The following is a 23,633-nucleotide window of genomic DNA, read 5'->3' as shown; positions in this document are numbered from 1 at the left end:
GCTGGAAATCGTAACGAAGGATGGGAAATAGTTTTAACATGACTTTAAAATCGACATCCACCGAGCCAAAGTGCTTATGTTAACATCAGTTAGCTCATTCTTGTTTTCTAACTGCATCGCGAGTTATAGTAACATTAGCGTAGCTGGGAGCTTCATGGAGAAAGCTAAAGTTAATGTTAGCTGCCCTACAGCTGTCAAGTTAGCTTTGACTTCTAATATCTGTATTCTCAGTAACGTCACAATCTGTAAGAAACAGGTTGCTTATAAATCACTAAAATAGTAGTGACAGCACCGTTTGGCTTGGTTATTAATGCAGTTAGCATCGTTTGCTACTTACCTAGTTTTTGACAAATCGTTTCAGCTGTACTTTCTAACATGATGTCATTGTGCTAACTTAGCACCGTTAGCCTTTACAACAGAGCTGCTTCACTACACTTGTTAGATAATGTTTATTCCAGAGTTCTCGGTTGATTTGGGTTTGGCGCTGTATGCTCGTGGTGGAAAATTAATGTAACAAAGTGGCGTGCAGGTCCCCTCAAGGCCAGGCTGATGGAAGATCCTCTAGTAGACAGAACAACAAGAACATGCTTATAGTATATAGTGGCATTGACAATGCATAAGCCAAAGTAGTGTAGTACATATTTAACAGGCTGCAACTGAGCATTAACTATTTGAAATATTTGAATATAAAAAAAAAAAATTTAATGGAATTCGAATGGTATTATAGAGGAAGATTGACAGCTCTACTGTCTACACAGTTATGAGGTAACAGAGCCATCAACTGGTGAGTCGTACTGCATGAACGTAAGCCAATGATGGCAGAGGGCAGCTGGTGGGTTTTAGGTAATGGTGTATTGTGGGAAGAAGGAGGAGGATGATTTGAAGGAGCATTCCCTCGGGGAGTACGGCTCAGTGACTGCCATAAGTATGATGAATCAACCTGTAACTCATTGACAGTAACTCCAGGCCCTGTTGACACCCGCAGATGAAAAATGACATGAATGAAACCAACGTCTTTATTTGCAAAGTTGGTCTTTATTCCACTTACATCTCGTTCCATGTGCTCTAAAGGAGCAGTGGTGTGAACAACTGCAGTGGCACTAAAGGTAAATAATGGACATCATTAGCAGCTGAACAAGTTGGATGTCACCCACTATTGAGGAAATATAGTGTTGTTCTCAGCAGGGGCCCAGACTGCAATTTGTAGGTCATGAACTAATTCAGGTCACAGAGAAAGAGTGTAGAAAGTCATGAAGTAAAAATCACCAATATCGACACTTCACATATGCTATGGTGATATTTTGGAGCTTGTTATACAGCGCTCTCCACCACCAGCATCAAAACACCAAATGAAGGGATTATTTTGGCACGAATGCTGTTCATCCCTCCAGAAGAGATTCACAGACTGAGAGAAGCTATGAGTAAGGAGCACTCAAGCTGTTAAGGCTGAGACACACATTGCAATATTTTATCCAACTATAATTATGATTTGGAATCATAACTAACCACAATGGACCAGTCCTTGCAGTCTAAGCCAGTTGCTGATAACAGTCCCAGGTAAACTCATCAAGAATTATTCTTCGTTTACCTTCTGACCCAGCCAGACTCATCGTTAATTTGATCATTTTGAACGTGATGTTATACATCTTAAATCAGGACCATCAACAGCAGGAGAAGAAAAAACAAGCAAAGGGTGAAAATGTGCTGTCTGCCATGAGAATTATTTTATAATCCAGGTTATCAGGTTTTAATGCAGAGCAAATGCATGCAAAGGGTCTGGGAGCCTGCGTATTGTAATCGCATTTCATTTTATTTCTCCGTTGGTAAAAGTGTTGCTATAGCCTAAGCCAAAGAGGTTATAATAATAAGAGGTGACACTCACATGGTTTTTGCGCAACCGCCACCAGAGGGCGCGCTGACAGTATGTCCGCCATTTTGGACTGAATTCTTAGAATAATAATCTGAGCCTGTCAGTGGCAAAACAGGCACTTTTTAAAAATAGTAAATTGAGTGCGGAGTTGTCCAACAACTTACATGTAGCTTGTTTTGCTGACTGCCGCGATCTTGCTTCTGTTTTGCAATTAATGCATCAATACCTGGTAAAATCATTCATTCTGAGTTATTATTACCATGGCCTGCAGTTCTCACAAACTGCGCTACATTTTAATTTTATTTTGTTGTCCTTTCAACTTTATTATCGACGCTCGTATGGCAGAGATAAACTCATAAAAATCGGAGAAGGAAGCGCAGGGACTGGATTAAGTTTAGCGGACAATGCGAATATCATTACCCACGGCATGTTTCGACCACACATCCAACCAAGCGCCACCGAAGGCGGTGTAAGCCAGGCCCAGCTACGGGAGATCACAGCAGATAACTGGCTCCGGGATCGGGCGGCTGCACTTGACAGGCGGACTGTGTTCCACGCTGACAGAGTACAGGACTCTGGTGGGATGAGGGGAGGCGGACTCTTCACGTTATTTATTGTTACATCGCCAATGTTTTGGTGCTCAAATTCAAGTTGATGGACAATGTTTAGATGTTATTTTTTATTTTAAGAAGCTGTAATAGAGGTCTATGCTAAATGCTAGTTTATATAGAAAAAGTGTAGCGTTAGCTAGCATGTTAGTAATGTTGCCAGTTTGACAAGTTCAGTCTATAGTTTCAATTTCAGTTTTTCGTAAAGCCTATTATGCCCATAAACAGGAACGAAGGCAAGGGAATGCGTTTAGATTAAATGACTGCCATGGTTGTTGTTTTCTAGCAGTTTTAAGCAGATTAATCCCTTCTCGTGAGTAGGAATGGCATATTTTACATATCTCCATCATTAATGCAAACACTTCAGTTCAGTCCAAAATGGCTCGGCGACCGGGCGCAATGGAGTGTCGCCTCTTATTATTATAACCTCTATGCCTAAGCCGTGCATGGTGGGGCGGTGCAATTTTCAGGACTGGTCCGAAACCCTGCAAGGACCTCGGACACAAAAACTGACTATAGCAAACAAAATGCGTTCTGCCCTATAACTCTCATACTGTACATAGCACATTTAAAAAACATGCAACAATTAAGTAATACAGTCAGCTAGAAAGAATAAAGAACAAAAAGATCATGGGAAAGAGGGTAGGGGTAGAGACAAGGAGGGTCATTAATCTAGGGTGTTTGTATCAAATTTGTTGGTTTGTCGTTAGTTTATAAAAATAATTTCAATGAGGACTGAAACCCATGAACACAGCACGAGTGTGACGGAGGGGTTGGTGATTTCCAGCTAAGTAGAATAAGTTGGCGTGCTAGTAATGTTGAGAAGGCTATTAAATGTGATCGATGTTGTGAAAGATGAGAAGTTGATAATATAATTAAAGCTGCAGTAGGTAAGATTGTGAAGAGCCAGGACTTTGCCAACAAATTTGAACATCGACAACTTCTCAGTCCCTCCCCCCTTCCTGCTGCAGCCCAAACGGTCTCCTAAGCCCCTCCCACACAACGGAGTTTGACAGAACTGCCGGCATGTCAGACAGACATGTTCAATAACTAAACAACAACACAACGTTAACTTTACTCACCAACAGTAAAACGATGCTAACTAGCAGGCTACCGTTAGCCATTTCAGCATCATATCAGACCGACCACTGTGCTAACGTTACTATCATCCTCACCAACGTAGCTTTGTGGACTTTTGACTACTAATAACCACGTGAAAGATAAATCATTCATGGTAATTATGTTACCTGTTGAGAGGAAATGTGGCTACATCTGCATCGTTCTTCAGATCTTTAAAATCCTGCAGCCACGCCACCTCTGAAAAGCCACTCCATTATTCACGGAGTTTTGGAAAACCTTTCTGCAGCTCATGCGCGGGGAGGGGAGAACGCTATATATGCGTGTACGTGCCTGAGCAGTGATTGACAGGCAGATAGACCACCCCTGTGGCCCTGATTGGAGAAAATCAACCGGGAACGGTGGAATTTGCCAATGGCACTACAGGCTGTAGGAGGTGCCAGAGGAGCTGTCTTTTCTTTCTTTTTTTTTACATAATTCATGTAGTTCTACTGGAACATAGGGTCAGTTTCAGCAAATATGACAGAAAGTTACTTTTATAAGACTTACCTACTGCATCTTTAAACAGACTTTTCAGTTCCACCACTCTTTAACCGTGTTTCCAGCAGCAGCAGGCAGCTGTTTTCAGTAAAAGAAAGTTCTGATAAACCCACTGTACCCTAGCTGTCCAGCACCAGGCAGACAGACAAGTTAGGGACTACCTGGATAACATAGTGGATCATTTAGCAGCTTAAGAGCCAGATGTTTTTCTCAGGAGTTGGTCGAGACCAATATAGAGCTAAAAGAGCGTCCATATTGGATTTACATTCATCAGGTGGACACAAACACAATTCCCTATGTTTGCCATATGAACTTTATTAAGTGATAATCTGTCCATGTTGTGTTTGTTCTGCTGCATCCAAGTGGCCAAAACAATCTGTTTATGCAACTTTAAGGGCTGTTCCCATCTTAAGACACTTGCTGTTTTTTCCTATAATTTAAGGGGCATCTATATCCTCATTATACACAGAATTTTGAGTTTAGGTGATAAAAGCAAATGAGCATGTATGCCTGAGGAAGAGAGATGCCTGCCTGATAGTTGCTTTCATCTCACTTCTAACATGAGACTGACAAATAAAATAAAAAAGTTCACACTGTCACTTTTTCATTCTGCACATATTGTTCCTGTGAATGCTCCTTTATAGATGAAGTTGTGATAGCTTATTTTTCTCACTGCATACGTTCACACACATGCCTCGTGCATTCTGTACACAATTCACCCAGGAGTGTTTAGTATTAGACAGGAACTTGTGTTTGCATATTCCTTGCTAGTTTCATACTAGATTCATACGGTGTATAGCTGTAGCTGAAAAGATAAAAAATAAAAAACATTCAACTCCTGTTTGGAGCAGCCTGTTCTCATGAATCATTCGTTCAAAAAGCTCCGAAAAGTTAAGCACTGTAATTCGTAAGCATTCCACGTTTTTTTCACTGTATTGACCACTGTATATCACTGTATAAGAATGCGGCTGGCTGTGTAGGGAGGAGGTCAGGGGGGATGGGTGGGCGTTAACATACAGGCCTTTAAAGCCACAGAGCGGAGTTCGCTTCCTGGGGAAAACTAAAGACTTTGAACAGGAAATGTGTGTTCCTTAGGAGTGTTTTAATCCAAACCACGATCTTTTTCTAATCTTATATAACTAGTTGTTTTGGTGTCTAATCTTAACTTCCGTCACAGCAAGACACTTATTTTTTGTGGACTAAATTTAACCGTAATGTCAGCTGAAACGACCGGCAGCTCGCGGTGCTTTGTACCCGGCTCAAAGTGACCTATTTTCGGGTAACTGAACCACCAACTACCGTTGATACAATGGATGCAGCTTAAACAACTAGCAACTGCCGCTCGGCGTCATGGAGCTTGTAGCCAGCCCGGCGTCACATGACCAGCCGGCAGTCTCCTAATTTCGTAGGATATCATACATTTGGGGTGCATACTGTAAATTTTCGTACGATGTCATACATACCCGTTCATGAGAATGCGTTTTGGAATTAGGGCTGGTTTTGGCTTAGTTTTAGGAAACATTGATGTTCCTCAACAAAGAAACACAGAGGTCTTCAGGACAATGGAACAATGCTATGGCAGGGTTTCCTTCCCACAGTGATAGTAGTGTTGATAGTCGATAGTAGAGGTTAGCCACCTCCCCTGAAATAAAGACATTCATACATTTTTATCAAATGCAACATTAACTGTGAGGAAAAGGAGCAGAGGCACCAGTTCAGTTCACACAGCAAATGTTATGTACTTAATGAGTATGACTGTTGTTTATGCCTTTATCTGCTTATTAAATTCATCACAAGATGAATTGTGTGGGTGACTTACCACCTCTGATAAAGAATTTCATGATAGAAATGCTGTGGGTTATGTTACAGCCAGTAGTTTTACATATTTAACTGTTGTTTCTGAGAAAACAAGTTTCAGCATTTTGGTATGTCAACTGACTACCCATGAGCTTCAGTGATCATTGCTTGGCCAGCCATGAAGTCAAAGTTCTAACAAATAAAAAAAAAACACTGTGCCATAGTTGCTGAATTGTGTCTAGAAATCTACTACTGTACAAAGTTCAACTTCTAACTTCAGCCTAACCTCAGAATCATGGCAGTAGAATTTGAAGCTGATTGATTGCAACCTTGGGACTGTTGAGGTTTTTTTTTTAGGAAACAAGTGTATTTTTATAGTATAGTTTTATAGTATAGTTTATTGCATTTAAGCATTAGGATTCAACTGCCAGAGCAACATGGAGGAGTAAAGTGCAGCTAATCCATTCCTGACAGCCAGGTTGCCTTAAATCCTCTAAGCTACACCATCTGATGCAGATGTGGATCCAGTACACTTTGGTCTTGCATGTTCAAATCTTACATTTGTTAGTGGCTAGAATTTTAATTTCACATTTAATCCGCCTCCACTCTGTAGCACTCCAAAGGCCAAAACTGCAAATGGTTCAAAAGCAAATAATCTCTCCACTATTTATCTAAAATGCAGAAAAAAAAAACAGAACTGAAGATAGACCAAAAAAGGCTCATACCCTGACTCATATGGGACTTGCCAGACACAGAACTGTAAAATAAGTTCTGTCGCAGCCAACGCCATCATCTTCTGCTTAACCGAACCCGGCCCCTCAGTCAGGATCAGGGTAATCAAACTAGAAAGGGCAACGTTTTCTGAAGAAATTGTATGTGTGTAATGATATAATAAATTAAAACTAATGAAAAGCAGTACATTTTCCAGTATTTACACAAGCTGAGAAGAATGCAAAAAGCTGTCCAGTCCATCGTCGAGAGAAACGTGCTTACATTTCAAACTGTTTTAGTATAAAACTGATGTGCTTTCATTGACTAAATGAAAAGATTTGCAATCAGTGATACATTTTAAAATGTCATTCATTTTAACAACACAATAACCATAAATTTGCCTCTGGCTCTACTAAGATTCTCATTAATCTCATCCACTTGTAATTAATCTATCGACTTCCCTTTTTCAGGAATTGACATATTATCATGCAGAGGTGGGTAGAATAGCCAAAAACTCAGGGGCAATAACAAGTACTCAAGTATAGAAGTTAAAGTATTCATCATGAAAAATACTTGAGCAGTGAGTAATTTGAAAAAACTGAGACTCGCGGACAAGTGACGTTTATTTCCCCAATCGTTTGTTTAAATAACTCAACACATTATAATTACACACATTAAAAGATTAACTGAAACCTGTGGTAAGAGATTGCTGGCGTAACAAGCTCGCTGACCGCGCTCTCACTCACAACAGACGGTGACTTTGCGCGGGAATGGAGTGCTGTGGGCTGCCAGTCGTGACGCAGCTCCAAGTACCTCACAGCAGGCCGGGGTCTGTGAAGGAAGGCAGGCCGGGCGGCGAGGCAGCTACACAGGCTGCACCGGCGCTGAACTCCGACACACCGTCGGACAAAATTTGCAATTAGCCATCCATTTTCGTAAAGCGGCCCATATTTGAGCTTTACATAGTTGATTTCTCGCATAAAAAAGTTTCAGAAGTGAATTTTGTAATGGAATAGCAGAGATCTGCGTGACCTAGCTAGATTCAGAAGACTACCTGATCTCAGGTCAGTTGTGTAGCCTATGTAAATGTTGGGGCGTGACCGTTCTCTTAATACACCCATGGGCTGACAAAGGTTCCGGTTTTTGGGAGGGTGACGTCAACTTCCAGCTTTGTTGACATTCGCCCGTTTTCAGCGGCAGTTTCAAAATATGAGATTTTCATAGTAAAGGGGTGTCAATGGGATTTTGAGCTTCTATGTATGTCCTATTTACCCACCGAACTGTCGTTATTCAACTATGACAGGGTAAAATCGGTTTTGTATTCTATCACCTCTTTAAAGAGTTAGTGTGTCTTTTTGGACCGTGAATAAGAAAGCTCCCTTGCTGGGCTCTGGCTGTGTTTGACTTCAGTGTCCTCCTCAGGGCCTCATTAGGCTGGGGATGACTGGTGTAACTGGGTTTGTGTCTTCCAGGGAGACGCTGTCTTCAAGACCTGATTAATAATACAGTTATGACTGCAGTTAAAGTGCTGCTATTTACAGGCATTTCTTTGGTGCTTGCTGGTATAGAGGGGAAATATTTCACATCTCATAATTTTCCATCTCTCTATATCTCACTCTCAACTAGATTTGATTTCATTTAATTCAATTTAAAACAAGAAAGTCTAAACCCACTAAAGGTTGCAATACAGTATTCATGACACAGCACAACACCAAAGTGTTGGATAGTATGAGTAATATATGATAATAATAATAATAATATACAGTAGTCTGTACTGAGAGTTTTGCTCTTCTTGGATAATGTACAGTATTTACAGTTTTCACTGATGGTGCCACTGGAGGAAAAGACATGGGGTCAAATAATCAGAAGGGTTCATCCCCTTGGGAATATGAACATGCTCAGTAAATCAAATAGCAATCTGACAATCATAATATTAAAAGTCATGCGTACAAAGTTGACTTTGTCCTGATGAATGAGGAAAACTCAGGATGTGACCAAGCTAGAAAATGGTTCATTCTATATATATTTACTTGTGTACAAGAAGAATTTGCTCCTATCTTAATGGTTAGATCACTAAAAACAAGAGGGAGTCATCCTTTGTACACTGTGAACGTCCACAATACATTTCAAGGAAATCCAGTCATTCAAACTTTCACCTAATGGTGCTATGTTCTAGGATAGGCTTATAAAAGATCACTATGAAAAATCCTCTGGCAACCATGCATGTCTATTCCAACTTTTATGGAAATGCTTAAAAAAGTATTTGTTAAGGTGAAATGATCATCCAAAAGTAGTGCTATGCTCAAGGTCAGGGGTTCAGCAAAATCCCTAGGAATCATCCTCTGGGGAGTATGAATGAGCTCGATAAATGTCATTAAGACCATGCATGTACAAAATTGAATTGCAATCAGATCAGTAGTTTTTAAAATATTTGAAAACTAACATGGCCACCCTTCAACCCTGCTGCAATCCAGGTTAAATAAATACATTTTAGATTTTCTCCTCATTGAAAGCGATACTAATAATAAAACAAGAATGATTATAAGTTTGTTTTATTTCTCTCACTCTTTTACTGTGTGTGTGCGTGTTTGTGCTCCATCTTATTTGTCTAGCTGCACAGTGTTGACTGCCAGAGGTGAATCACTGCTTGTGTCAGCTCTTTGGCTATTTATAACTCATCACATAGAACTAAAATAGTATTATCGAACCAAATCAGTGTCGCATGCCTGTATGGTGAACGGAGAATCAACAAACGGACAGGTCTTGATGTATTGAAGTAATAGGGGTCTGTGTTTAACAACAGCAATACTATAGGAAAACCTCCATTTACAATCTCTAACACAACTCGTGGAGTATAATCCAAGTCTCATTTATCCAGTTGTATTCTCAGTACTTCCCATACGAGTAGTGCACCTGTGCAACGTATGTGTAATCTGTGCATTTTACCTTTGGTGAATCTTACATGTTATGGTGTTTAATTTCCAATTTACTTTCAAGTAGAGAGATAAGAGAGAGCACCAGTGGTCGAGCAAGCTAGAGAGTGAATGAGGAGGAGGAGTGCCGAACAAAGCAGTGAATCAGAGGAATAAAACGCTACTTGCTGATTGTGCTGTGAGTGCAGCATTGTGGATTATGAGTGAATGAAGAGCTTCATACTGGCTGTGCGTCTGTGTCAGTTAGACATTTGCGTCGGTATGGGATGCTGAGGGACAAAGCAGCGGTTGGGAATGAGAACGCTGTTATTGGCTGAAAGTTGCACACCAACATAGAGCCCAAAGGCTCTTTGCTGACACCCATAAATGTCCCGCACAAATAGCAAAATAAGAAGAAAAGAGAAAATACAGGCAGAAGGACTCAATACAGACACCACCACACATGTGTAGTGGGTCATAAGTGATGATCGAGCACCATATACAACAATATAATAGGCAACACTGCATATTATACGTTTAAGCTATTGTTGTGGAATTGTCAGTTTAGCCAAGGTTAATCTGGTTTTGCATATGATTCTTTAACCTTTTTACAACGTGCTATCACCTGTCCTCTGATGGAGTTCCCTACAGCCTGTCTCAGAACCAGCACAAGATGCAGACCTTTAAAGAGAGCGTTATGAGTCAAATTTTGTTTTGAACATGGCGCTCTAAAACAGAAAAGATGGTTCCAACTTGGATTGTACATAATGACTGTGATCCGCTGTTAAATGGTATTGAGCAACGCTCAAATGCCTATACATTGAGACAGAACAATTCTTGTGTTGTTGTGTAGTTGCTGTGCATCTCTAAAGTATTTTTTTAAATTGTAATTTTTTTTCTATTCTATATTAATATGTCTTGTGTATGCACCATTACACCAAAGTAAATTCCTTTTATGTGAAAACCTACTTAGCAATAAACTGGATTCTGATTCTGAGCGAAGTGGCAGAGTTTTTAGATGTCAGGCGAGAGTTAGCTGGAGGTGAGTGCTAATAGAGGATGGCATGGAGAGGAGGAAGCAGGTTGATGAAAAGCTCTTTATGCTGCTTAGGCCAATCCTCCGGCTCGTCTTCCAGGGCTAATCAAGCCTCACAGGGAGCATGAGTTAGCTAAAGGAAAAGAAGGGTTTATCTGAGAGCAGGAAGACATTGCTAATCACTGTAATGTGGTTAGTTGGACTGGTATTGATCTAAACCACATATGCCACCAGTCTCCATTGAAGGGGTCAATGTGGAGGTGGTCAGCACATAGTACCTGGGGGTACACTTGGACAACAAACTGGACTGGTCAGCCAACACAGATGCACTGTGTCGGAAAGGGCAGAGTCGGCTTTACTTCCTGAGGAGGCTGAGGTCATTCAATGTCTGCAGTAAGCTCCTCTGGATGTTTTACCAGTCAGTCATTGCCAGTGTCCTGTTTTCTGCTGTGGTGTGCTGGGGAGGCAGCATTAAGAAGAGAGACGCTGGGCGACTGAACAGGCTGGTAAGGAAAGCTGGCTCTGTTGTTGGCATTGAGCTGGAGTCACCCACAGCAACTGCAGAGAAACAGACCATGAGCAGGATGCTGGCGATCATGGACAATGACCGCCACCCACTACACAGCACATTCTTTAAACAGAGGAGCATGTTCAGTGGCAGACTTCTGTCACTGCCATGCTCAACAGACAGGTTGAGGAGGTCCTTCGTCCCCAGGGCCATCCAACTCTTCAATACCACACAAAGGGGGAGGGCAGAAATGGACTTTTCAGCATGAGCCTGTCTCTCTCAGCCCCTACAACCATTATATCACTTTGTCTGCTGTACACCTGACTGTCTTATAGGCTGTATTAGCCCTCCTACGCAATCTGGACTCTGGTCATAACATCTACATCTTATAACTTATTCCCTGTTATATATTGTTCTTAATGTATATTATTTCATTTCTTGTTTGTCAGGGAATTATAATATGCTTACATTCTTGTCCTTTCATAGTCATAGTTAATATTTAATAATAAGCTATTGCACTGTTCAATCCCTGCACTGTTCACTACCACCATTGCACACAGTCTACCATAGCACGTTTAACTCTTTAAATTTCTGTGATTGATTTTTATAACTCTTTAATTTTCTGTGAGTGATTTTTATGTATGTGAGATATATGTGTGTATGTGTGTTTGTTGTGTTATGGTTGTCTAAGCTACTGGATGCCTAAAATTTCCCTTGGGATGAATAAAGTATCTATCTATCTATCTATCTATCTATCTATCTATCTATCTATCTATCTATCTACTGTATCTATTGTTCTGGACCACTGGCTGCACCCACACAAACAGAGCTTCCTCTTGGCCATCACCACTTTCTCCAAATGCCTCCATTCTTATCTCTGTCTTTTCATATTTAGGTCTGTTTGTTAGTAAGCAGGCATTATATGGGGAAGACACTGTGATACTGGTTTTGATGGGTGATACATAATAGATATGGATAGGTTTAGAGACTAATGACTCGAAAGACTAATTACAGAGATTATACTGACTGAAAATCAAGGAAATTAATATCAAAACTGGACCCATAGATGACATTATTTACCGTGAGTTTAACCTTGCTCTCAGCGAAATTACACACTCCAAAAACATATCCATAATTGCTGAATGGAACAGGCAGCGATAGCATAGCTACAGCATGTAGGATGCTCCAATTTCTGGACAGGTTTATCAGCCACAGTGTACACCTAGGGCTGTTAGGGCTGGAACGATGCATCGACCTAATTGATTTTGTTGATACCTCGATTTGCGTAATGCCCTATTGCTTTCTGATGAGTCAAGTTGTGATCAGTTAGTTGATGCGCATATAGACATATAAAACAAAACAACATAGATTTACATTAAAGTCACACTGTACAGTAAGTCGTAGTAGGAAACCATAGATAAGATACAGCGTCTGTAATTTGACGTGCGACTCCGCGTCTGCCATATTGGAGCGCTCAAGATCCGCAACTAAACAAATACAGTGTATCGAGAGATGCCGACTTCTCTACAAAATGGACAGTTACTTACTTCATTCTGAACCGATTTTCATGAAATTTGGTTTGCTATAAATGTGAGGAATAGAACACGATGCTGGTTACTTATTGGAATTAAAATCAGTTACTGGGGATGGATCCAATAAATGCTGGGCCAAAACATTAACCTTCTGAATAGCCACAACTTCGTCTCTGAACAGGCAACATCAAGTGTAAATTATTTACAATTCTAGCTTTTGTGAGTTTCTCTGTACATACAGTATCTATTACATTGTTATAAAGCTGCCTGGTTGCTTGTCATTGTATTAATAATTAAATCAATTAATTAATTAAATAAACAAGACTATGTTTGTTCCTCAGAAGAACATCCAGTCAGTTCATCCATACACCCCAAGACACCTAATAAGTCCACTTCTGCAGGCTGGATGGTTGTCAATACACAAAGAAATGTCACAAATATTGGTAGTCTAAAATATTTTATTTTTATGATCCTTAATTCACTTATAGTAGTCGCATACAGTACAATACTATGATATAATAATACAATCCAATAATTATACTATGAATAATATTCTATTATAGTATTGTGGTATTATTATTATTATTATTATTATTATTATTATTATTATTATTATATTGCATTGTATACAACAATATTGTATTATATTAGTTGAATAAATGGTTAAAAGATTATTCTAATGACCTATTGTGCATCCTTATGACAAACTTTACAGTTTTAACTCCACAACTGGAAAAGCTCCGAGAACAGCCATGATTTAGTTCTGAATCTGTTGTTGGTCCTCCCTAACACGGCGCATAGTGGATGTAATGAACACTGCGGTCTCTATGGGTGCTCTTAAGATGTAATCTTGTTAATACTTGGCCAGTGTCAGTCCCTTACATCTGTAAACCCATTTGTCAGTCAAACCTGAGTGTTATTTTGTCGGCACTGGCCTCTTGTCAGTTAACGGACAAGGTGGATGCCATGCCACACAAACCCCACTCCCATGTAATTACTCAGCCGCCCCGCGTCCACTGCCTGCAGGTGGGACACTGAACACTCCTCCCCACTGTCAACCCTTTTACTGGGAGTAATGAGGCACACCACACACACGCACACACTCAGCACAAAACCTATCCGTGTGTTTGTGTGTGTGTGTGTGTGTGTGTGTGTGTGTGTGTGTGTGTGTGTGTGTGTGTGTGTGTGTGTGTGTTGCTTAAGCTATTTGTGTGAGTGAGAAATAAAAGAAATAGCCTAAAAATAGCAAGGAGGTGGGTGCAAGACCAAATGCCCTGTCACTCAGCTTTTGTAAAGAGTACCCAATTAAAAATGATTTTTTCACTTGTTAAGTAAGAAAAGGCAGGAGTGTGTTAATGTTAATGGGGATTACAGGGATGATTAGAGACAGCAGAGAGAAAGACAAAGACACAGCACTGAGTTCAGTGGCATGATGGTGTGTACATGCACCTGTGTGTGTGTGTGTGTGTGTGTGTGTGTGTGTGTGTGTGTGTGTGTGTGTGTGTGTGTGTGTGTGTGTGTGTGTGTGTGTGTGTGTGTGTGTGTGTGTGTGTGTGTGTGTGTGTCTGTTTGTACATACACACACCCCTCCTCCACCTGGGATGGCCTGCCAGGCAGAATTGAACAGCTGGATGCAGCTTCTTCAAACCCACACAGAATAATGGCTGCAATTTGGCGCTTGATGAATCCCAGGGAAAACAGAAATCATTTTCACCCGCCTCCATTATGCCTTGATAGCACTCCTCCAGCTCCATCTGCACAGGCCAATCTGACACTCAAGTGTTTGTTCAAAACAACAAATACCTTTTAATCACTTGTGAACATCCATATGTTTTCATTGAAAAGGGTGCTCGACATCAGCCGTGCTCAAAAAAGAAGAAAACTGATTTCCATCCCCCTGAAGCACATGCTGCTGCTACACACATCAAGTCCCATCAATACCGTCGGACATTTTAGGGAACAGACTTGTTTGCTGTCTCGGTGAAATGAGAAGATCGAAAGGCTATCAGTTTTAAGTTTATAACATTATCTAAAGTGGCAAGCTAGTCGCTGATACAGCCAAGACTCATGAGTTTTGATCAGTTAGGAAATTGCCAGTTTAAATCCACGGCGTTCCTCTTCCGGGATTGCGCCGTTGCCGCCGGAATTCACTTTTTTCGGCCGGATATCGGTTTCCTTCCGCTTTTATTGTGTTGCCATTCTCAACTGTGGTGGATTTGTGAGGACTATGGTTAACTGCTCCTCAGATCTCTGCAGGGTAAATCCAGACAGCTAGCTAGACTATCTGTCCAATCTGAGTTTTCTGTTGCACGACTAAAACTACTTTTGAACGTACACACATTCCACCAAAACAAGTTCCTTCCAGAGGATATTTAGCAGAGGTACCACGGCTCCGTCCGGACCTTAGCGCAGCCCATGACAATTGTGATTGGTTTAAGGAAATGCCAATAAACCAGAGCACTTTTTTCTCCCATCCAGGAATGCTGTGTGGACTAGCCAGAACTTCCTTTGCATCGCTGTGGAGGTGGGTCTGGCAATGTGAGACTGAGCTAATAGAGGCTAAAGGCTCTGCAGAGTTGGTGGTTATTCTCTTCAGGTTGGCCCCTGTGAGCGACCCTTTTCACATTACACATAGTCATTGGAGCCATTGTTCATATAAAAAAATTTATCAGTTCAGCTTTAAATACACATATAACTGGCACTTTTAATAAAAACATATGCGTTTTGGTATCAATATGTAAATATGTCCTCTTTAAAAAACATAAATCAGTGGACTTCCACCTCGGCTTATTAAATTTACTGGTGTAAATGGCTGAATTAAGCACTTGACACTTGATCTGGAGAAGATGCTGTATTTCACACTCCACCCCCGCCTCCTTTTCACTGTTGATACCCTCACGAGACCCACTCAGCTCTGAGGTTAAAGGTCACCATGAGAGAGGGAGGGGGTAGTGGTGGTCTGGGGGGGATTCTATGGGGACATCGGAGGAAGAACAAAGAGTGGGTCATGTGACTCGAGGTGAAGCCTTCTTTCTTTTGTGCACCACATGGACATGAGCATCTGCAGCAGAGGGCCTGAACAGCGTGAGGACAATACAGAGACACTGTGTTGTTCTGCGTGTGTGTGTGGTTTAAACAGGCCTAAATAGCCTCCATTCATCAGGTCTTTCTGAAGCTGACTGGGACTTTACAGGCGAACTGCCCCACTCATTACCATCAGTCGTTGCTCCAGCTTGTCCGGCTCAGCAGACACTTTTGTTGTCCTGCATTGTACCGGGAAGTGTCAAGCCCCATAGTGTACGCTGGTGGTGGTGCAGGGTAGGCCATTGCAGTAAAAAAGATCAATAAGTGCACCCTGGAAGTATACAGCACCAGGCCACTGTAATTTCTCAACTTGTTTTGTGTAATCTGAATGCCATTCATCCAAAAGCTTGACTATATACAGTGCAGAGAGAGAGGATTGGTCCACAATGGGGAACTAATATGACTCTTACGTTTTTTACATAGCATCAACGTGAAAGACAGGACACTCAGAACTTGGATGTTCATCAAGAATCAGCTTTGAATGTTTTGTCTTGTCCAAACCTATAACTCTAGCCAAACTCTGTTCTCTCACAGTTGGTTCATGAACATGTTTTAAACAAATTCATTTGTATTGGAAATGGGTAGCAGATTTTTTTTCATTTGTTTTAAGAAAATTTAACTAGAGGACTTTAACATCAGGCACATGCCAACAGAGAATCAAATCAGAAAGTCCGGATATTGCATCTCTACACAAAAGATTTAATGCTGCCTTGGGAAATTCATGCCCAGAGCTTTTTAAAGTGGATTTAAATGATAATTTCAGTTTATAACAACTTTGGACTTTCTTTAGTAGGTTTGGCTATTGACCCTGGTTATGGCAAAATTGTACTAAAGTACACGAGCAGTCAGACGATCAGCCAAGTTGTAAATTGTACAGGAAAGCTGTATGCACTCACAATAACAGTAAGTACAGCAGGTTATAATGAAGCATGAAGGTGATCTGTAAACTGATGAGTGTTTACAACAGTAGTTTGGGTCATAACTTTACAGTCCGACTTTTCTTTCAAATAGGTTTTTCTAACTTTGGGGTTTGTTTACAACCTGTCTGATCACCTGACTGATCCTGTTTCGAGGATTCTTTGAGGTGATGTCGCCTCATTCGCTTATTAGTGAGATGTGTTTCTTCAATGCTCTGTGATGTGATCAAATGTAATTTAGAAGCATTTTCTTTTTACATTGATACTAGTTTCACGTTGTGATCTTTTAACTTTAAATGTTCACATGTTGATCAAATTTTGGACTGGCCATGTTCTCTGCACCAGTAATACAAGTCTCCCATTGCCAGACCTTCCTCCACAGCGCTGCGGAGGAGTCCACGCAGCATTCTGGGATGGGAGAAAAACGTGCTCTGGTTTATTGTCATTAAATCAATCACAATCGCTTCGGGCGGTGCTAAGCGCCGGACGGAACTTGTTTTGGTGGAACGTTCAAAAGTAGTTTTAGTCGTGCTACAGAAAACTATGATTGGACAGATAGTCTAGCTAGCTGTCTGGATTTACCCTGCAGAGATCTGAGGAGCAGGTAACCATAGTCCTCACAAATCCACCGGAGGTTAGAACGCCAACACAAAGAAAGCTGAAGGTCGAAAAGAGTGAAATTTAAGCAGGAGCAATCCTGGAAGTGGAACGTCATGAATATAAACTAAAGTCCCTGCAGTGTTGGCTTCCAGGGTGAAAAGATGTGATGTGACAAGAAGCGAACAACCACCCACCAGTGCAAGCCATGAAGGATGGTGCATGTAAATGCACTTTCAGTTCAACATCCTCTCATCATTTTTTGCTGACGATCAAAACTGAGTCTCCATCCTCTGTCTAACAGCAGTGAAAACTGCCATTCCCCTCCAAAAAAAGAGACTGGACAAAACTTCAAAAAGACACACCTTCCTCTTGTTGCTGATATCGATCATTAACGCGATAACAGTGTGAATATGATACATGATATCTCTATAAACCTGAGTTTCAGTTTTACACTTCTCCTCTTTGGTTTATATATCTCACTCCCTCTCTCTCCCGATGCTGTCGGGAGCTCTAACACATTCATAATTCTTTAGTTGTATTCTATTTGTTGCCTGTTTCATTTAAATATTGAAATAAAACCCTTTAAAGGTCCTATGACATGCTGCTTTTTGGGTGCTTTTATATAGGCCTTAGTGGTCCCCTAATACTGTATCTGAAGTCTCTTTTATATAGGCCTTAGTGGTCCCCTAATACTGTATCTGAAGTCTCTTTTATATAGGCCTTAGTGGTCCCCTAATACTGTATCTGAAGTCTCTTTTATATAGGCCTTAGTGGTCCCCTAATACTGTATCTGTAGTCTCTTTTATATAGACCTTAGTGGTCCCCTAATACTGTATCTGAAGTCTCTTTTATATAGACCTTAGTGGTCCCCTAATACTGTATCTGAAGTCTCTTTTATATAGACCTTAGTGGTCCCCTAATACTGTATCTGAAGTCTCTTTTATATAGACCTTAGTGGTCCCCTAATACTGTATCTGAAGTCTCTTTTATAAACCTTAGTGGTCCCCTAATACTGTATCTGAAGTCTCTTTATATATAGGCCTTAGTGGTCCCCTAATACTGTATCTGAAGTCTCTTTATATAGACCTTAGTGGTCCCCTAATACTGTATCTGAAGTCTCTTATATATAGGCCTTAGTGGTCCCCTAATACTGTATCTGAAGTCTCTTTTATATAGGCCTTAGTGGTCCCCTAATACTGTATCTGTAGTCTCTTTTATATAGACCTTAGTGGTCCCCTAATACTGTATCTGAAGTCTCTTTTATATAGACCTTAGTGGTCCCCTAATACTGTATCTGAAGTCTCTTTTATATGACCCTTAGTGGTCCCCTAATACTGTATCTGAAGTCTCTTTTTATATAGGCCTTAGTGGTCCCCTAATACTGTATCTGAAGTCTCTTTTATATAGCTTCTGGCCCCTAATACTGTATCTGAAGTCTCTTTTATATAGACCTTAGTGGTCCCCTAATACTGTATCTGAAGTCTCTTTCCCAAAATTCAGCCTTGGTGCAGAATTACAGCCACTAGAGCCAGTCCCACAATGAGCTTTCCTTAGGATGTGCCATTTCTGTGTCTGTAGCTATTGAGGAGGAAAGAGGGGGGGCAAGGTGGAGGGTGGGGGTGTGGCCTTGACCAGCTGCCACTTTGCTTGTTGCATGGGTGGGCCAAATTCTCTGGGCGGGCAAAGCAAAGAAAGGGGAGGTAACCTTGCTCCTTTTGACCTCATAAGAAGAAGATTCCTGATTGGTCCATCTGAGCTTTCATTTTCTCAAAGGCAGAGCAGGATACCCAGGCCTCGGTTTACACCTATCGCCATTTCTAGCCACTGGGGGACCATAGGCAGGCTACGGGAACTCATATTAATGTTAAAAAACCTCATAAAGTGATATTTTCATGCCATGGGACCTTTAACCTGTACTTGTTTTTCCCCTGTCTCTAACAGTCCTTTGATGCTGCAATCCCTTCCCATACCTAGCACCCGAGCAAACACCAGAATTTTGAAGTTAGAATTAAATCAATAGCTTAGTTTTTTGGATTTATTTTTCATTTTGACAACTTATCTTGACCGAATGCATTTTTTTTTCAGATCCTCTGTAGTTAAAAAAAATGGTTTGGTTATGTTTGAGCTTCACTGTGCAAAATAATGTATGTTCAGAGTTTGTTTTCAAGAGGGAAACTTTCTCTGTGCTCACCTTAAATATCTGCAATGTACATGTGAACATACACTGAGAATGGACTTTCGGATTCTTGATTTTTGAATGAGGATGTTGCTGTGGAAAACCCATATCAGACAGGAAATGTCCATCACAAACAGGTTACGCTATCGATTGGCCTTTTCTGTCCAAGGTAGATGCTAACCTGCTGGCAGGCTGGCAGGTTAGAATGCTCACTTCCATGAAGATTTATATCTGCAGGAACATTTATTTGTTGGCTCCTGAAATTGACTTTGCAATAAACTGTATTTATCCATTAACTGAAAAATTTCACACACATAGATGCTCAATTCTCCAGTCCAGCTGACGGCGAGAAGAAACCAAAAATAACAACCTGCAAACTCCCCTCGGAGTGGAACAGCAATCTAATCCCCCAACCTTCTGTCTGTGGCTTCTGTGCTCCAAACATTGAGACAATACAAGCAAGTCGTCTGCCAAAAGACATTACACAGAGTGCCAGATTACACATTGCTACAAAATTCCATACATATGCAGGTAGTTTAGGGGAGTAATAGGACACACATGACTCATCTGTTTGTTCTATTTAGCATTTTTGGCCTAAATACACAGTATTGTAGTAGTCCACAGATGATATTTAAATGGATTAAATACTAATATTTCCATAGAGCATTAAGTGAAACTGTACTCTTTCCCTTAGCACTTCCACACATATTGCTGGGAACAGCAGTCTCTTGAGAGTGCAACCCCCGCATTACTCACTGGAGTAACCTATTTGAAGCCACTGGGCTAATTTCAGTCACCCATCTGTACTATGGGTGTGGGTTTAGCCAGATTATCAAGGCATAAATATGTATTAATCTCCCCCCAAAAAACCTCCTTTTCGAAGATGTCAACAGACAACCTCTTTGCTCCTGCCCCTCCCCTCCCAGACAAGAGGTGCTGAGGTGGAGAATGAAGCCTCACGCATTGTTGTGTTGAGCACGTGGGGAAGGATTGGAGCTCCAAGATTATGGTAGGATCTCACCAGAAATGTTACACCAAAGACAAGAACAACAAACGTTCGAACATGGTTCACTGCCATCATCTCAGCATCTGTGCCACGGTCCTGTCAGCAAGCCACACTAGCATCAGGGAGCCAAGTGCCGACGCACTTAAGCCAAGAGGAGACACTCACATAAACATGTCTATAGCGTATCTAGGTTAACTTTGTCTGGCCAATCTGCTGTGGTTTCACTACCCCTAATCTCCTCCCCCACCTTAACACGGTCGGAGGTACAGCACATAATACCATAGGATTTCCATTCCTTTGCACAGGGTGTGAGCAATGAAGCTGGTAAACAACAATAACGTCAGAAGAAGAAAAAAAAATCATCATTTAAGATGCAACAGGGTTAGGGTTAGTATGGCCTATTTGTATTCTTTTTTTCTTTGCTTGAGATGCCTGCTATTGTATGCGAAAATGAATTATAAATTTAGGTTTTGACACAGAATACTCTCGCTTTCCCTCCTAACCTTTGCTCCCACATGGGAATATATAATACATAAGAGAAACATCAATTGAATTTCTTCAACTGAAAAATGTACTACCAATGTTGGACAATTAAACAGAAACATAATATGTGTAAAGAAAATAAATACTGTTTAACATATTATTTTTAGTGCCCACCCACGGAGATATGTCATCAGTCAAATTAAGGCACTGACAGTATATTAAATATGATACTATCATACTACTATAGTAAATACACATACATAATAATGGCACATACATTATTCTGGTAATTACAACTTTGGCCAAATATGTACACAATTCAAAACAAATACCAAGGATATATGCGTTGATTTCTAAACATTTATTCCAATATCAAAAGCACTAAGGTAATTACGTCCTGCACATTCTAGATATCAGAACCACAGATTGTTAACCAGTATAGATAGTACATTTTAGACCCACCCAAAACCAGCATTGATCCCATACAGGCTGAGCTGCATTGTCAGGACTATACCCATCGATCAGCTCCTACTGGTGTTGGGGGGCGGGGGCGGGGGGTTGCAGGTTCCCAGTAAAACCAGTACATTGATCCAGCAAAACAGAGAGAGATTAGACAATAGTGGAGAAGAACATTGATCTCCAGCTGCATCCAAAGGGCACCCCTGTCCCAATGGGGGCTGGGGTGCACCTCCTCCATTCTTCTCCCACTCCTTCACTCTGCTTGCTGGACCACGCATCAGCAACGTGTCCTTCTGACCATGTGCTGCTCTCTCACAGTGAATGAGCCTCGACCGGTGAGAGGCACCACCCAAAACAGCAGCAGCGGGAAGCCTTGTATTGTACTGCACATCTGCCTACACTGTAAAGCTACTGTACTCACAACACTCATCAACATTTACCTCTGGGTTACTTTTCCACAAATCAAACACCTGCATCTGCACTAAAATACTGCTGGGTGTACTACGGAGTGTTTTCACCGCATCCTTTGCAGCATGCTTGTATTCCCTTCTCTCAGAGAGGGGCCACATGCAGCTACAGTGCACACACAATTTCTCATCAACTGCACACATGTCAAACTGTGATAAATGAGTCAATAGCAGCACAGAGCAGCCAAGGATTCCCAGCTGCGTCAGTCTAGAACTCAGCCAAAAGATAGCCAGTACAGTCCGCAACTCTAAGCCCCAGTCTGGGGGCAAAGAGACATTCACCTCAGGGACTGCAGTAAATATGTTACCACACTAACGTTAAATAGTAGCAATATGGCTCCAATGCATCAACCTCTGCCACATGCATGCCTGCAAGAAAAGAGGCTTTGGAAGAAACTTTAATTGAAGGTTCTCTTCATTTGCAGGAAGGTGTGATGAAATCATAAAAAGTGAACAATACAATACATTTGCTGCAAGAGTTGTAGTGTATGGGACATCAAGACAGCAGCCCTCCCCCCCAAACCCCAGGGTGGAACGTACCTGTCTGCCAGATGTACAGAGGTTTAGTTTCCACTGCGGTTTGTGCATCCATCTCCCAGATAGAGAGAAAGAGCAGGGCTATCCTCCAGAGAGAGGGGAGCGGTACCCCTCTTGAGACCCCCAGCATCCCCACAGCTCTGCTGGCCAGCCCCATGACCGCCGCACGGCAAGAACTATAGTTCCCAATGCAGTCAAGAGGAAAAAAACAAGCCTGATCCGGGGTAGGGAGCTGGACTGAAGTGTGAGTGTTTTTTCTGCTTCTGCTTTGTCCGCACCAGTGCGTCCAAGAAGAAGTAATCCCAGGCGAACAGGACTGAGGTCTCTTCTTCTTCTCCCGGTCCTCTCTGTTTATTTTTTTCTCTCGGATCTTTAATGAGTGAGAACGAGGTTTGGCAGTAATAAAACAGGGAACAATAGATCCCTAAGCTCAGCCTGCTGCTGCTGCTGCTGCTGCTGCTGAATGCCGGGTTGATGCAGCGCCTTCCTCTCTCTCTCTTCCTTTCTCTCTCTCTCTCTACACACACACAGACACATGCACACACGCCCGCCCTCTCTACCCCATCTACCCTCCCTCCTTCTCACTCGTCTCTCATCCCTTTTTCAAAGGGCTCAGTAAAGCTGTTCTGCACTCGGATCGAAGTGGGCAGCTGGATCGGGCAGGTGGAGTTGTGTTTGCTGGTAAAATTAAGAAGTGCAATAATAAGTGGCTTAAAATAGACAGAAACTACCAAAACGTGCTATTATTGTAAGCGAGTAAAACAGGGGTTTCACTGGGACAGTGGTGGAAGAAGTATTCAGATCCATAACTTTACAAACTGTGAAAATACTCCACTACAAGTAAAACTAGAAGGCCATGGCTTACAGGCTCAAGAGCTCCTGCCCACACACGCAGAAATAAATTATTTTTATATTTTCCCCCTATTGGATTGGGTGATTTTTGTGTTTTGGTAAAACAGCTCCTCTGGTGGTGCATCAGTAACAGTTCAGTCAGACAGTGGTACTGCAGCATGGGAGACACCTAGAGGAACTCCAAATCAAACCCCACAAAATGATAATAAATTCAGATAATGTTTTGTGAGTAGTCGATGAACAAAATCCTATGAGGGGCTGTTTAGGCCATACACCAAGAATGGATGCACATACTCCATATTTACCTCACACACACACACACACACACACACACACACACACACACACACACACACACACACACACACACACACACATACACACACACACACATAAAAGCATGAATATACACCACTTTTTCTCACACACACATAAAAAGCATGCACATACAACACTTTACC

The 23,633-nt window shown here is 41.4% G+C and overlaps 1 protein-coding gene across 1 annotated transcript in view; it reads right to left on the bottom strand.

The window, feature by feature from the left end:
• Positions 1-22,793, bottom strand: part of thsd7aa (thrombospondin, type I, domain containing 7Aa) — a 247,220-nt gene extending 224,427 nt beyond the window's left edge. Inside the window, exon 1 of the mRNA XM_039820834.1 lies at positions 22,324-22,793. Coding sequence (XP_039676768.1) covers positions 22,324-22,477 — 154 coding nt within the window. The 5' untranslated portion in view covers positions 22,478-22,793. The remainder of the gene's footprint in view (positions 1-22,323) is intronic.
• Positions 22,794-23,633: the final 840 nt, after the last annotated feature.

This window comes from Perca fluviatilis, chromosome 13 (genome assembly GCF_010015445.1).
Source record: "Perca fluviatilis chromosome 13, GENO_Pfluv_1.0, whole genome shotgun sequence".
NCBI classification, from domain to species: domain Eukaryota; kingdom Metazoa; phylum Chordata; class Actinopteri; order Perciformes; family Percidae; genus Perca; species Perca fluviatilis.
This window is presented reverse-complemented; position numbering and strand designations above follow the sequence as displayed.